Raw genomic sequence first — 16,203 nt, forward strand, 5'->3', positions numbered from 1 at the left:
GACATCGCCTGATGTGTTTTTTATTTCCAATACTTAAATTATTTAGCAGTTGAGCAGTTAATTTAGAAAAATTAAATATTTTAATTTTGTTATGAGATTTTATATAAAAAAATTTCCCATGATGTTATATGTGACATACTGTAGTAATATAGCTTGTGATGACACTGTATAGTCCTTTCTATGTGTTCATTAGGGAACAAGTTAATGGCCGAATTTGATTTTAAGGGCACACGCAGATGTGCATTAGCCTGAAAATGGAGTGTTAATGTGAGTGAGCTGTAGCTCACGAAAGCTTATGCTCAAATAAATTGGTTAGTCTCTAAGGTGCCACAAGTACTCCTTTTCTTAATGTGAGACCAGAATCTTATCCAGTCTCTGCCTCTTGCAGAAACCCCATGCAGATTATTCTTGCCAGGGACAGGCATAATCTATACAAGACACCAATGGTAACACTAAACCTGCCCTTAAACTTCCATGCTAAACAACAGGGCCAAGGTTTTAAATACAGGTGCATAAAGATAGGCTCCTAACTCCTCAGTTAAGTGCCCAAATAAGTGACCTTATTGTCAAAAATGCCTGGCACCCATCTGCTCCCTTTGATTTCATGGCATTACAGTGTTGTAAATCTGGAATAATGCAGTGGAGAATAAGGCCCAAAACCACAGCTGTTGTAGACTATACTATTAATTATTTCTCATGACATAAGTTCCAAGGTGTAACCCCATTACTTGTCATCACAAAATTCTTTTCATACATAAAGGTCTACCTGCGGACAAGTCAAAACTCAGAGTTATTAATCACTGTTTATTCAGTAGAAAACAATAATCAACAAAAAAAAGCAATAATGTACTGTTAACTCAGTTCAACCTTTTCATTTGTATTTCTCATGGAGAGATTCCCAGAAATTATATCTTCTATAAACTGAGACCCACTTCCTATAAGGGAGCACTGTTTGCTGGGAGCACTGAACAAAAGTTGATTACACTCCAAAATCAGTAGGTAGACCCTCTCCAAAACACTTATAATCCAGACAGTTTACGCATGTCCAAAGGAAGTTTTGTTCTTCGAGAATGTGTCAGTGTGTATCCCACTGTATGCATGCATATGCCTCATGTGAGAGACCAGAATTTTTTGAGGAACTGTGTGCACTGAGGCGAGGCACATATCCTGTGCTTCTTTGTGTTCCCATGTGAGGGCATAAAGGTTGAGGCGGTGGCTGCTCCCCTCCCAGAGTTCCCTCTTACCACCTGTGGCAGCAAGATGGAACCTGGAAAGTGTTTGACCCCCTACTTCTGAGCTTTGGCTAAACCTTCTGCAGACCTTCTGAACTCCTTTAATTGTCTTGATCTTCAACCTCTGTGTTCATATTGACCCATCTAGACCAATATCGATAAGAACATAAGAATGGCCCTACTGGGTCAGACCAAAGATCCATCTAGCCCAGTATCCTGTCTTCTGACAGTGGCCAGTGCCAGGTGCCCCAGAGGAAATGAACAGAATAGGTAATCATCAAGTGATCCATCTCCTGTTGCTCATTTCCAACTTCTGGCAAACAGAGGGTAGGGACACCATTCCTGCCCACCCTGGCTAATAGCCATTGATGGACCTTGTCAAGGTTCCTCCCCCACTCTGAACTCTAGGGTACAGATGTGGGGACCTGCATGAAAAACCTCCTAAGCTTATCTTTACCAGCTTAAGTCAAAACTTCCCCAAGGTACAAAATATTCCACCCTTTGTCCTTGGATTGGCCGCTACCACCACGAAACTAATACTGGTTACTGGGGAAGAGCTGTTTGGACATGTCTTTCCCCCCAAAATACTTCCCAAAACCTTGCACCCCACTTCCTGGACAAGGTTTGGTAAAAAGCCTCACCAATTTGCCTAGGTGACTACAGACCCAGACCCTTGGATCTTAAGAACAATGAACAATCCTCCCAACACTTGCACCCCCCCTTTCCTGGGAAATGTTGGATAAAAAGTCTCACCAATTTGCATAGGTGACCACAGACCCAAACCCTTGGATCTGAGAACAATGAAAAAGCATTCAGTTTTCTTACAAGAAGACTTTTAATAAAAATAGAAGTAAATAGAAATAAAGAAATTCCCCCTGTAAAATCAGGATGGTAGATACCTTACAGGGTAATTAGATTCAAAACATAGAGAACCCCTCTAGGCAAAACCTTAAGTTACAAAAAAGATACACAGACAGAAATAGTTATTCTATTCAGCACAGTTCTTTTCTCAGCCATTTAAAGAAATCATAATCTAACACGTACCTAGCTAGATTACTTACTAAAAGTTCTAAGACTCCATTCCTGATCTATCCCCGGCAAAGACAGAATATAGACAGACACACAGACCCTTTGTTTCTCTCCCTCCTCCCAGCTTTTGAAAGTATCTTGTCTCCTCATTGGTCATTTTGGTCAGGTGCCAGCGAGGTTACCTTTAGCTTCTTAACCCTTTACAGGTGAGAGGAGCTTTCCCCTGGCCAGGAGGGATTTCAAAGGGGTTTATCCTTCCCTTTATATTTATGACAGACCTATTTTCCATGAATTTATCTAGTTCTTTTTTGAACCCTGTTATGGTCTTGGCCTTCACAACATCCTCTGTCAAGGAGTTCCACAGGTTGACTGTGCGTTATGTGAAGAAATACTTCCTTTCATTTGTGTGACCCCTAGTTTTCATTTGGTGACCCCTAGTTCTTGTGTTATGAGAAGTAGTAAACAACACTTCCTTATCTACTTTCTCTACACCGGTCATGATTTTATAGACCTCAATCATATCTCCCCTTAGCCGTCTCTTTTCCAAGCTGAAAAGTCCCAGTCTTATTAATCTCTCCTTATATGGAAGCCATTCCATACCCCTAATAGTTTTTGTTGTCGTTTTCTAGACCTTTTCCAATTCCAGTATATCTTTTTCGAGGTGGAGCGACCACATCTGCACACAGTGTTCAAGATGTAGGCATACCATTGTATTTATAGAGAGGCAATATGATGTTTTCTGTCCTATTATCTAGCCCTTTCTTAATTATTTCCAGCATTCTGTTCACTTTTTTGACTGCCGCTGCACATTGAGTGGATGTTTTCAGAGAGCTATCCACAATGACTCCAAGATCTCTTTCTTGAGTGGTAACAGCTAATTTAGACCCCATCATTTTATATGTATAGTTGGGATTATGCTTTCTAATGTGCATTTATCAACATTGAAATTAATCTGCCATTTTTTTGCCCAGTCATCCAGTTTTGAGAGATCCCTTTGTGGCTCTTCGCAATCTGCCTGGGTCTTAACTATCTTTAGTAATTTTGTATCATCTGCAAATTTTGCCACCTCACTGTTTATCCCTTTTTCCATATCATTTATGAATATGTTGAATAGGACTTGTCCCAGAACAGACCCCTGCGGGACACCACTATTTACCTCTCTCCATTCTGAAAACTGACCATTTATACCTACCCTTTGTTTCCTATCTTTTAACCAGTTACCAATCCATGAGAGCACCTTCCCTCTTATCCCATGGCAGCTTATTTGCATAAGAGCCTTTGGTGAGTGACCTTGTCAAAGGCTTTCTGAAAATCTAAGAACACTATATCCGCTGGATCCCCTTGGTCCACATGCTTGTTGACCCCCTCAAAGAATTCTAGTAGATTGATGAGGCATGATTTCCCTTTGCTAAAACCATGTTGACTCTTCCTCAACAAATTATGTTCATCTCTATGTCTGACAATATTGTTCTTTATTATAGTTTCAACCAGTTTTCCCGGTACTGACAAGCTCCAAGATCCTCCTACTGGACAAACCAATGTCATCCAGCTCGCTGTCAGTAGACAGACTACACCCAAAACTTGCACAGAAAATACTGTGCCAAGAAAGTAACCAGCATAGTCAGACTTCCAGGCCTGTAATTGCAGGGATCACCTCTGGAGCCCTTTTAAAAAATTGGCATCACATTAGCTATCCTCCAGTCATGTGGTACAGATGCTGATTTAAATGATAGGTTACAGACTACAGTTAGTAGTTCTGCAATTTCACATTTGAGTTCCTTCAGAATTCTTGGGTGAATACCATCTGGTCCTGTTGACTTATTACTGTTTAATGTATCAATTTGTTTCAAAACCTCCTCTAATGATACCTCAATCTGGGAGAGTTCTTCAGATCTGTCACCTAAAAACAATGGCTCAGGTTTGGAAATCTCCCTCACATCCTCAGCCATGAAGACTGTTGCAAAGAATTCATTTAGTTTCTCCGCAATGGCCTTATCATCCTTGAGTGCTCCTCATCTCGATCATCCAGTGGCCCCATTGGTTGTTTAGCAGGCTTCCTGCTTCTGATGTACTTTTTAAAAAATTGCTATTACTAGCTAGACTTTCTTGTGACGTTCCCCTCTGGTGTTGTCTGGACCGGTAATCTACTAGGTCACTCCAATTCTTGACTCTGGGAGCCAGCTTTATCCACCTCTGCTGTGGGAACCCAGGAGCCTCTGGCATGTAAGCTGCTCCTTAGATTGAAATGAATGAAACTAGCCAATATCTCCGGTCCCAGACACAACCCTAGGAACCTCCGTCTTGCAGTGTCCAGTTACGCCCACTGGACATTACAGCTTTATATGAGTTCGTCAATTTAACAAAAAAATTGGTATGTACCAGGCTTGTTATCCCAAGGGGAGTTTCTGACATGCTTCAACCAAACACATGCTTCAGGTAAATAAACAAACAGATTTATTGACTACAAAGATAAATTTTAAGTGATTATAAGTCAGAGCATAACAGATCGGATTTGGTCAAATGAAATAAAAGCAAAATGCATTCTAAGCTGATTTTAACACTTTCAGTACCCTTACAAACTTAGATGCTTCTTTCCTCAGGCTGGCTGGTTGCTCTTCAGCCAGGCTTTACCCTTTGATCAGCGCTTCAGTTGCTTGGTGTGGTGTCTCTATAGATGTAGCTGGAAGAGAGAAAGAGAGCATGGCAAACGTCTCTCCCTTTTATCATGTCCTTTCTTCCCTCTTGGCTTTTCTCCTCCTCCTTCAGAGTCAGGTGAGCATTACTTCATCACAGTCCCATCCTGACTAAAGGAATGGGGGTGACTCACTTGAACAGATCATTTTATTCCTGTGAGGCTGGGCTAGGTTTGTCTCATACCTGCCCTGATGAGGTGAGAACTGCCTCTCTGCTCTTGGAGAGCTTTCGCCTGGGCTTATTTTAAGCCATGAGGATACATTTTAGCCTCATAACTATATACATGAAATTATAACCTATAACATTTCTGTAACAATTACTATAACATCACTATAACAACAATGTTCAGTGCATCATGAGCCTTCTGAAGACACCCAACATGACAAACTTTGCATTGGATACCACACAGTCATTTTACAAGGATGAACGTGGGGGTGCTGGGTGTTCCCCGAGGTACAGAGCATCACACACACATAAACTTGGACACCTTCATTTACAGACCTCCTTGTGCAAGGCTGTCAGGGTTCCTTCCCCACTCTGAACTCTAGGGTACAGATGTGGGGACCTGCATGAAAGACCCCCCAAGCTTATTCAGCTTAGGTTAAAAACTTGCCCAAAGTACAAACTTTGCCTTGTCCTTGAACAGTATGCTGCCATCATCAAGCAATTTAAACAAAGAACAGGGAAAGAGACCACTGGGAGACATCATCCCCCAAAATATCCCCCCAAGCCCTACACCCCCTTTCCTGGGGAAGGCTTGATATTAATATCCTCACCAATTGGTACAGACCCAAACCTTTGGATCTTAAGAACAATGAAAAATCAATCAGGTTCTTAAAAGAAGAATTTTATTTAAAGAAAAAGTAAAAGAACCACCTCTGTAAAATCAGGATGGTAAATACTTTACAGAATAATCAGATTCAAAACATAGAAAATCCCTCTAGGCAAAACCTTAAGTTACAAAAAGACACAAAAACAGGAATACACATTCCCTCCAGCACAGCTTATTTTACCAGCCATTAAACAAAAGAAAATCTAACGCATTTTCTAGCTAGATTACTTACTAACTTTACAGGAGTTGGAAGGCTTGCATCCTTGATCTGTTCCCGGCAAAGGTCTCACACAGACAGACAAAAACCTTTTTCCACCCCCTTCAGATTTTAAAGTATCTTGTCCCCTCATTGGTCATTTTGGGTCAGTTGCCAGCAAGGTTACCTTAGCTTCTTAACCCTTTACAGGTGAAAGGATTTTGCCTCTGGCCAGGAGGGATTTTATAGCACTGTACAGAGAAAGGTGGTTACCCTTCCCTTTATATTTATGACAGAGGCTTCTTAACATGGCATGCTCAAAACCTGTGAGCTTCAAGCCCTATCCATTCTGTGATGGATTAAGTCCCTTAAAAGATGGGCACAGTAAGTGCCTCTTCTATCTCGGAGAGTCCCACATAGCTAGCAGATGCCCAGTGTGCCTGTCATTTTCTGCTAGAATGCAGAAGTTGCAAGACAGAAGCCTCAAATTCCACCTTCTGGAATAATCCATGAAGGTCTCACTAGAGCCTGAGGAGACAAGCTCCAAGATCCTCCTAGTGGACAAGCCAGTGTCATCCAGCTCTCTATCAGTAGACAGACTATATCCAAAACTGGCACAGAAAATACTGTGCCAAGAAAGTAACCAGCATAGTCACCCCGTCACCAAAGCCACTGGCATCATTGGCATCACAACAGGCACCAACACTGTCATAAACATACAGCTAAGGTTTCAGAGTAGCAGCCGATGAAGTGAGCTGTAGCTCAGGAAAGCTTATGCTCAAATATTTTTATTAATACAGCTAAGGGTAGCATAAAATCCCTCCTTTACCTGTAAAGGGTTAATCAGTTCCATAAACCTAGTTGGCACCTGACCAGAAGGACCAATGGGGAAAGAAGATACTTTCAAATCTGTGGGTGGGAGGTTTTTGTTTGTGCTGTTGTTGTTCTCTCCCGAGACAAAGAGAGAGACCAAGCAAGTAATCCAGCTCCTACTGAATGATACATCTAAAATTACAGAAATAGTAAGGAAATGTGTTAGAGTATCTTTTGTTTTAGCTTGTGAATTTTCCCTATGCTAAGAGGAAGGTTTATTCCTGTTTTTTGGTAACTTTAAAGTTTTGCCTAGAGGGGAATCCTCTGTGTTTTAAATCTAATTATTACTCTGTAAAATTATCTTCCATCCTGATTTTACAGAGGTGTTTCTTTTACTTTTTTTTCTTTATAATAAAAGTTCTGTTTTAAAGAATCTGGTTGGGGTTTTTAGTGTCCTAAAAACCCAAGGGTCTGGTCCATGCTCACCTTGTTTACTCTCAAGCCTCCCCAGGAAAGGGGGTGAAGGGGCTTGGGGGGATATTTTGGGGAAACAGGAAATCCCAGTGGTCCTTTTCCTAAATCTTTGTCTAACTTACTTGATGGAGGCAGCGATACCGTTCCAAGGACAAGGAAGAATTTGTGCCTTGGGGAAGTTTTTAACCTAAGCTGGTAGAAATAAGCTTAGGGGGTCTTTCATGTGGGTCCCCACATCTGTACCCTAGAGTTCAGAGTGGGGAGGGAACCCTGACAAACACCTAGAATGTCAAAGTCCAGCACCGTCAGGAATCGCTACAAACATAGAGGCAGAGATTCCAGGGGAACTTGGTGTCCTTCCATAAGGACAGAAAACACTAAGTCTCTGGAGAAAAATCTACCAGGCCTCCCATGGCATCAAGGGCTATAGGAAAGGAGCAGACTACAGTGTATGAGACCCAGCTGGCACCAAGCCTGCTCCAGGACTGCACCCTTCAGTGTTAACAGTGACTATGGAGGACAGATCTAGGGGATAACCAGGACAACCACTAGTGCCAAAGGACATGCCAGTACAGACCTTGGTACTGAGAGTGCCGCACATTTCATCCATGCCCCTAGAAGAGAGCAACTCCTCACCAGGTCATATAGTCTCCCTGTCCTCAAGTACAGAACCCTACCCCCTCAGGTCAGTGGTCAACACCCTGGGGAGATCTCCCTGATTCCCCTACGTGAATCAGCCGCCACCAGCTTTTCAGGACTGGCATAAGATTGGCGACTACCTAGAGAGCCAACTGTACTAATACAGCAGGCCATAGTGGCCCTATTTGGGTTACTAGGGTCCACTGTCTCAGTCTTCACCACACTTGACAAGAGGAAGAAGTCACTCTCCCCTTCAGCATTGCTAGTCAGACCGCTGCCACCGGAGAACCAGGAAGAACCAAATCTGGGGCCAGAGCAACTCCAACGCCCCCTATCACCACCTAAGGATCTCTCATCTTCATCTTGTGACAAAGTGACACAAGTACCAGTGTCTGATGACTTTAAATCATTTCAGTGGCAACTTCTGCGGATTGCTGACACTCTGAAGTAGAAATAGCAGTGATATCAGAGAACCCCCACAAGCTATTTGACATCCTGTTAGCTTCTGGTCAAGCCAGGATTGCCTTCCCCATAAATGAAGAACTGCTTGACCCAGCCAAGGCCCTGTGGCAGGCATTTGCCACAACAATGAGGTACCAAGTACCTTCAATGTGATTTGAGGACTTCTACACACACTCCAACCCCAGGCTCCTTAGTTATGAACAGGAGAAGTCTAAGTGGAGCAAGCGTGGCCCCAAAGACAACTGAACCTATTTGGGAAAAAATCACTGTGACATTGCAGTCTATATGATTTTAGGAAAATATGCTAATGAGTGTGAATATAATGTAATTGGAATATGCTGCAAAAGGTCTCTTGTAAGGTATCATCACAAAGTTTATAATCTACTGAGTGTGGTCATCCTATGTATATAAATGTATCACTCTTGTATCTTAAACTAGAAATATAAAATATAACTCTGAGGTCCTATTGTAGTTATGCAAAGTGTGGGCCATTAATGGTGATTTGGAATCTTGATGGCTCCCATTAACCAGGACAATTGACTGTAGATGGCTCTGTTTGCTTTCAGGCCTTCCTGTGAGTCAGACTGGGAGGAATGAAGGCTTGGGGGTCTCACAGGACATGTGATCATGTCACCTAGCACTGAAATCCATCTTAAACCTGGTGCGTTTCCATTTAGAAGGCAGGGTGGAGACCCAGAGAGACAAAAGATTCCCACCTTGTGCCAAAGCTATATAAGGGGGTGGAACAGAACAAAGGGGGCTGCAATCATGAGAAATCCCCTAGCTACCACCTGAGCTGGAACAAGGGGTGTACCAGGGGAAAGGATTGTGCCCAGACTAGGAAGGCGTCCAGTCTGTGATAGAAGCTTATTGAAACATCTGAGGGTCAGGTTTTATCTGTATTCAGTTTTGTACTGTATTAGGCATAGACTTGCATGTTTTATTTTATTTTGCTTGGTAATTCACTTTGTTCTGTCTGTTATTACTTGGAACCACTTAAACCCTACTTCTTGTATTTAATAAAATCACTTTTTACTTATTAATTAACCCAGGGTATGCATTAATACCGTGGGGGGGAGAGGGAAGGAACAGCTGTGCATATCAGTGTTATAGAGGGTGAACAATTTATGACTTTACCCTGTATAAGCTTTATATAGGGTAAAACGGATTTATTTGGGGTTTGGACCCCATTGGGAGCTGGGCATCTGAGTGTTAGAGACAGGAACACTTCTTAAGCTGTTTTCAGTGAAGCCTACAGCCGTTAGGGGACGTGGTTCAGACCTGGGTCTGGGTTTGCAGCCAGCTAGCATGTCTGTCTCAAACCAGGCAAGGTACTGAAGTCCCAAGCTGCCAGGAAAAACAGACTTAGAAGTAGTCTCAGCACATCATTTGGCAGTTCCCAAGGGGGTTTCTGTGATCCAACCCATCACAGTCACATTCTTCTGCCTCTCTATAGCTTCACCTTGCTCACTGCCATATCTAACTGGCTGAGTATGACTTCTTAAATTGGGACAGGGCAATCAGTTTGAAGCCAGTGGAGGCACTGATACCAAAGATCCGGGACTCTATGCTGCTCCTGAAAAAAGGTGGCACTGGCATTCAATTCTCTCCAGGTCCACCTAGCAATAATACTGGCCTGTCACTCTAATACAGAAGCACACAATATTTTCACATCCAATGGTATCAACATTCTTTAAAGGCCTTCTTCATACCCTGTGGTTTGACACCTGGTTCTTTGGTGGGACCTCGGTATCATTCTTGTGAAGCTCATGGATCCTCTGTTTGAGCCACTGTCAGAAGGCTGCATATACTACCGTACCATTAAGGTGGTCTTCCTGGTGTCCATCAGTTCAGAGAGTCAGTGAGCTCCAAGTTCTCATAGCCAGACCACCTTACATATCCTTCTGTAAAGACACAGTGGTGATGAGACCACACCCCAAGTTCATCCTTAAGATACTCTCAGACTTTCACCTAAACCAATGAATTACTGTGCAAGTCTCCTTCCCAAAGCTGCACTCAATGCTGGGAGCGGATAAATTACACATCCTGGATGTTTCCAGAGCTTTGCTGTATTACATACCTTAATAGGCCAAGCCATTTTGGCAGTCTCCCCCAACCTTTGTTGACATTTCTGGTTCATCCAAAAACCAAGATATCTCATTGCAGAGAATCTCAAAGTGGATCACAAAATGCATTTACACTTGTTAGCTATCTGATAAGCCTTCCCCTTTCATCATCAAGGCACAGTCCACCAGAGCACAAGCTGCGTGCATTGCCTGCTTCAGAAATGTTCCAGTCTCTGAGCTCTGCAAGGTTACAACATGAAGTACACTAACTCTTGTGAAACATTATGCCTTTGATGTGGTGAAGAGGGCAGATGTGACGTTTGAGAGAGTAATACTTCAATCGTTCTCTGACTTACTCAACTGATACTCCTCCCTCCCACCATTCAGCTTGACAGTCATCTACAGCGGGGCTCACACTGACACACATTCAAAGAAGAAAGGATGGCTACTTACCTGGCAGTAACTATGTTTTTTTGAGATGTTGTAGGTGTGGATCTCACAACCTTTCATCCATCCCCACTTTTTAGAGTCCTCACCTAACAAGGGATTTGAATTGCAAAGCAACTGAAGGAGAGTTGTGGCCACCTCACCCTTTATGCCCTCATGTGAGAACACAAGAAGGCACCAGGCAGAGGGTGAATGTGTGGCCCCAGTGGACACTGATAATTTCAGTCTTGTACACACAGGGCACATGCACACCTACAGGGAAATCCACATTGACTACAGCATCTTGAAGAACCGTAGATACTATAGGGTAAGCAATTGTTCTTTTCCAAATTATGATTTTACTAAAATACTGTGGTTGTATCACAGTGGACTTTTCTGTGAGAAATACAGTAATGAGAAGAGAGTTTTAATTCAGTTTCCTAAAGAAGCAGTAAAAATGTTATTAATGATTTCTACAGTGGAGGTTGTTTCTGTTTGTTACAGAATAACCTTACGTTTACTGGTGCCATAAATGGAGATGTATATGTGTGGAAGGATCATTTTCTGGTTAGATTGGTGGCAAAAGCTCATACAGGTCCAGTGTTTACAATGTACACAACTCTTCGAGATGGACTAATTGTAACTGGAGGGAAGGAAAGACCGTAAGATACACATCTTCCTAAAATACATTGTTTATGTCTGTGTCAGATTATTAGATAATTATTATTTATACAAAGCCCTAGATGTGCATAGTGCTTCATAGATATATAAAAAACAGAGGTACCTGCCCCACAAATCTTATAATCTAAATGACACAAAACACAGCAAGGGATGTTAATAAGTAAAATAGGGAGGGAAGATGTGGGGCACAACAGTGGAATGGGGAGCAGGAGGAGCGGCAGTATGGCAGCAGAGGTAACTTTTGTGCAATCTCCCTTCTATTTTGTGGGGTTTCTGACCTCCTGCATAGTAGAGGCTGACAGCAGCATTTTTGTCATAATTGTTAGATTTACTCAAATTCCAGACTCTCTCTTCTGACCATTTCTTTATCTTTGATTTACAAGATACTCTGTTTTCCAGAAGTCAAATATACTTTTTTCAGAGTTGACCACTTTTACAGCCAATGTGATAGTGGTTTGAGATTAATTAACAGAGAGACTGTGGCAAGGCACCTTCTTGGTCTCACCAGCCTCAGCTGTTTTTAGCCTTGGTGGGACGGACTTAGGGTAAAACAGTCTCTCTTAGCTGTACAGGGGCAGTCCGTCCTTCTCTTAGCCAGTGTTTTTGGCTTGTTTTTCTCCCTTATGGGAGGGAATGCAGCCTCCCCTCCTGGAGAGGCTTGCTCACTTGCTGCTACTCGCCTACTGGTAGCTTGACTCCTTCTCTCTCCCCCCGCCCTTCTCCCCAGAGGGGGAGGGTTTAAAAAGGTCTCAGGCAGCCCTTAGTTGGAATCAGATGATCCTAATTGACCTCATGTAATTCCCTCTCAGCTGATCCTAATTGATCTCTGGTAACCCTTTCTCTGCTGAACCTGATCGAACTGTAGTCACCCCTCCCCAGTTGATAGGGAGGAGGGCCTTTTAACCTTCTGGGACTGTTTTCGTCCCTCCCCTTGCAGCCATTTGTCCTGAATTTATCACAAAACTTATTTGCTGTTTACATCATGGTAGTGGTAGTAGTAGTAATAGTATTAGTACTGCTTTGGAAAATATGCAAAACGATGGCTTGATACACTCATTTTTATTATTTCCTTACCATAATACAGTAATGCAACTTCTTTAAATACAGTACAAGGAGATAATGCGTATGTTTTGATATTTAAACAATAATTTCTAAAAAGTACTACTTTAGCAATGAAATCTGCATATTTAATAAATTCCAATCAGTGGGAAAGGAGAATTCCATATAATATTTGACAACATGCTCTTTTTCAGGACAAAGGAAGGAGGTGCTGTAAAATTGTGGGACCAGGAGATGAAGCGCTGCCGAGCATTTCAGCTTGAGACAGGACAGCTCATTGAGTGTGTGCGCTCGGTTTGTAGAGGAAAAGTAAGTGAGTCAAAATGACAAGTTTTACAATTTACTGCCTACTCTCATCATAAGAAGTCCCTATGTTATTCTTGATGTTGTTCTTGTTGCATGGAGGAGCAGGAAGAGAGCAAAGAGATTATAATCACTGAGACCCCCTCTAAGTTTATGTGCACAAAATTTTATGTGCAAAAATTTTAGCTCAGTTTGCATGCACTAATCTACCTGATTTACATGCCCATTTGCACATCAAAATATGGGGTATGAATTCCAAAGGGATGTATGAACATTTTTAGAAGTCTGGCTAAAACTGGGCCTCTATGAGCCAAATGCTGTGCTTAGATCAATTCATGTGGAACTTCAGAGAGATTCCTGTTGACTTCGTGGGAGTCACACATGCATCTGAGGGCAGAAATGGCTTTAGACCCTGATTTGATCCTCAAGTGAAGTCAGTGGAACTACTCATACGCTTAAAGTTAGGCACTGCTTTTAAGTACCTTGCTAAATTTAGACCTTGGAGATTTAATGTAATGTTGATTCATGTGCAACAACTCTTAAAAACAGAATACTTTTGTTTTGCATTTGTGTAATATATGGCGGTATTTTTAGATGTAAATGATAGGCAAAGAATTCTACTTTAAAAGGTGAATTGCAACATTTGATTTAAACTGTATAATCCTGAAACCAGTAATAGAATACACTATAATCCTAAACATGTTAATTATAATAGTTTTCTGTTTAATATAAAAAAAGTAAAAAGTTGTGTAACTCAGCCTGAATAGTTGATTTTTTTGCACCAGTAAAATGTAGACATTATAGCCTGACTTTTATGGTAATGAGCAAACAATTGCACATTTATATTTTTAGGCACAAACAGTACATGTCTAACAGCTATTTGCACATGCTGATACATAATGATATTGGCTCTATTTAACTTTGCATTATTAGATCCTAGGAATTCAGGATATCCTTGATCTTCTAAACATTTTGTGTTAGTGAACTACAGTCAAAGGTTCAAATTCAGTGGCAATAATAATAATATTACTGTGGAGGAGATGCAGAGATACAGAGATTCAGTGGTAAAAGAATATAAGATAAAAATAATGAAAGATAAAGAATGTGGAAAACATTGACATTTTTTCCTAATCTTGTGGATGAATGTTGTGTTCATGGCAGTCAAGGGCTGATAACGTAAGCAGGTGCTACAATTTATCGTAAGTTATCTGAATCCTTCCAACATCACTGCTACTCCACTTCTGTGTCTGTCATGAGCAGAGTCTGCCAATCATGCAAAATTGTATATAAACTCTAAAATCTGGACAAAAAACCCCTAGGGACCTAAACCAGGATTTGAAAATTGGCTTCTGGAAATGAAAGGCTAGTTCACTTAATATATTGTTTCAAGATGCTGAATGAAGCATAAATCAAGACTAGTTATAATAAGTTCTCTGTTACACTTCTTATATTTTAATGTGTTGATATTATGTGCATTATTTTGATAATCTGGTTCTCACCATATTTGACTACAACAGGGCAAAATTTTAGTGGGAACCAAAGATGGGGAAATACTTGAAGTAGGAGAAAAAAATGCTGCTTCAAACCTGCTGATTGACAATCACATGGAAGGGGAGATTTGGGGTTTAGCAGCTCATCCCACAAAAGACATATTTGTCACTGCAAGTAATGATGGAACAGCAAGAATCTGGGACCTCTGTGACAAAGTGAGTACCATTTAAACTAAGAAGCATTGTCATCAGTAGCAGTATCATTACGTAATCAAGATTTTTCCAACTGTGAGCTATGTGTTGCCCTCTGTCCATGTATGCAACTCTCTTTGAAGTATGCACATGTAACCCTTCTGCCCGTCAGAGTTGGCAGCAACAAGGGCCGGGTTCAATATCTAGGGGTTCCATTCCAATAACACAATGCAAACCGGCTCGAGCCCCCACCCAGTGACCTGGGAAAAATATATACCACCCCCGCTGGGCGCCGGTGAGGTGTGGCAAGTTGTGGAAAAGAACTTCAGGGGCCGATCTCATTTGCATAGGCACACCCACCACGCCTAGAATGAGACCATAGCTGCCCAAATGGTCACTTTGGCTGCTGTGGGATCCCCAGTGTCTCTGTTATTGGGGCAGGAAGAATAAATTGTTATTACCCTGATTATGGGAACTGTGCTTGGAACTGTACGTGGCCTTTTGTTATGATGGAGGGATTCACCATCAACTAAGTAGCACTCGCTAGGCAAGGGTCATGGGTTCCAAAACTGTGTGAATGGAGAGAGGCTGGGGACAAGTAGTAGTACTTGGTGGCATGGGCCCCTTGGTGAGGGCCTTACATGCTGATTGCACTTCCTCCTCTCTCCACTGTGGAATATCAGAGCTAATTTTGATTTCATTAGAAGTCTAGTTATAGGCTGCTGAGCTCACTTTGGGCTGACAGTGCACCAGCACTGGGGCTCCCCTACTATAAGCTGAATTCACCTAAGAGCTGAAATCACTGAGTGTTGTGTTAAGTAGTGGGGGAGCCTGAAGATATATTGTGGAGCAGTTTGCGGGACGGCTGGTGAAGCAGTTCGACGCGGAGCAGTGTGTGGATGGCAGGAGCTGCTTGTGGGCCGTGGAGCTGAGTTCGTGGGGCAGCTGAGCGAAGGAGTTCGTGGGGCGGCTGGCGGAGCGGAGCGCAGCTGAGCGAAGGAGTTCGTGGGGCGGCTGGCGGAGCGCCGCTATGGAGCTATGGGGCGGTCAGCTTCAGATCACGTAAGGTGCCTCTTACCCCCGTCCCATTTCCACCCAGGTTGGGAGGTAAAGCTCCGCCGATAAACTTTCGAACTCTGGGGCTGCCCTGACCAGGGACAGAGACTTTTGGGGCATTGGACTTTTGGGACTTTGGGTGATTTGGGGTTGCTGGACTCAAGAACCAAAGGGAAAAGGGCATGCCCCAATTTGCCTGGGGTGGGGTTGTTTTTGCTCATGGGTTGTGTTATGAATCCTGTTGGTGGTGTTTCCCCAACATAATGCCACATTGTTTCTCTCTGTTATTAAAAGACTTTTGCTACACTCAGACTATGTGCTTGCGAGAGGGGAAGTATTGCCTCTTGGAGGCGCCCAGCGGGGGTGGTATATATTTTTCCCAGGTCACTGGGTGGGGGCTCGAGCCGGTTTGCATTGTGTTATTGGAATGGAACCCCTAGATATTGAACCCGGCCCTTGTTGCTGCCAACTCTGACGGGCAGAAGGGTTACATCAATCAGCATGTAAGGCCCTCACCAAGGGGCCCATGCCACCAAGTACTACTACTTGTCCCCAGCCT

General features: G+C 42.6%; 1 protein-coding gene across 1 annotated transcript in view; it reads left to right on the forward strand.

The window, feature by feature from the left end:
* Nucleotides 1-16,203, forward strand: part of EML6 (EMAP like 6) — a 321,111-nt gene that overhangs the window by 289,181 nt on the left and 15,727 nt on the right. Inside the window, exons 34-36 of the mRNA XM_084624464.1 lie at nucleotides 11,368-11,525; nucleotides 12,798-12,912; nucleotides 14,424-14,612. Coding sequence (XP_084480590.1) covers nucleotides 11,368-11,525; nucleotides 12,798-12,912; nucleotides 14,424-14,612 — 462 coding nt within the window. The remainder of the gene's footprint in view (nucleotides 1-11,367; nucleotides 11,526-12,797; nucleotides 12,913-14,423; nucleotides 14,613-16,203) is intronic.

The sequence above is a fragment of the Lepidochelys olivacea genome (assembly GCF_965140295.1).
Source record: "Lepidochelys olivacea isolate rLepOli2 genome assembly, chromosome: 3".
NCBI classification, from domain to species: Eukaryota; Metazoa; Chordata; order Testudines; family Cheloniidae; genus Lepidochelys; species Lepidochelys olivacea.